Source organism: Penaeus monodon, chromosome 34 (genome assembly GCF_015228065.2).
Source record: "Penaeus monodon isolate SGIC_2016 chromosome 34, NSTDA_Pmon_1, whole genome shotgun sequence".
NCBI lineage: Eukaryota > Metazoa > Arthropoda > Malacostraca > Decapoda > Penaeidae > Penaeus > Penaeus monodon.
In genome coordinates this window covers 19,465,071-19,465,302 of record NC_051419.1, presented here as the reverse complement: position 1 = coordinate 19,465,302, position 232 = coordinate 19,465,071, and the positions used below count along the sequence as shown (strand labels likewise).

Below are 232 nucleotides of genomic sequence, written 5' to 3'. Positions count from 1 at the left end.
CCCCCCCCCCCACTGAGCCAGCCCTGCATCCAAGCCGATTCCCCCGCAGCCGGAGAGCAGCAGGAGAGCCGCGTGTTCGTCTACCACGACTGGGGCATCGCCGTCTATGAGCCGGACGAGTGCCGCCTCTTCCACGTCATCCAGGGCACTGACGTCATCCCCGGCACGCAGGAGTACGTCTGCGGAGACAAAGGTACGGGAGAGGAAGGGCTAGGTGGATGGATGGAATGGT

General features: G+C 65.1%; 1 protein-coding gene across 1 annotated transcript in view; it reads left to right on the top strand.

Annotated features, from left to right (window-relative positions):
• Positions 1-232, top strand: part of LOC119594630 (follistatin-related protein 5-like) — a gene marked incomplete at both ends in the record, with an annotated part of 70,881 nt that overhangs the window by 64,471 nt on the left and 6,178 nt on the right. Inside the window, 1 exon segment of the mRNA XM_037943680.1 lies at positions 50-193. Coding sequence (XP_037799608.1) covers positions 50-193 — 144 coding nt within the window.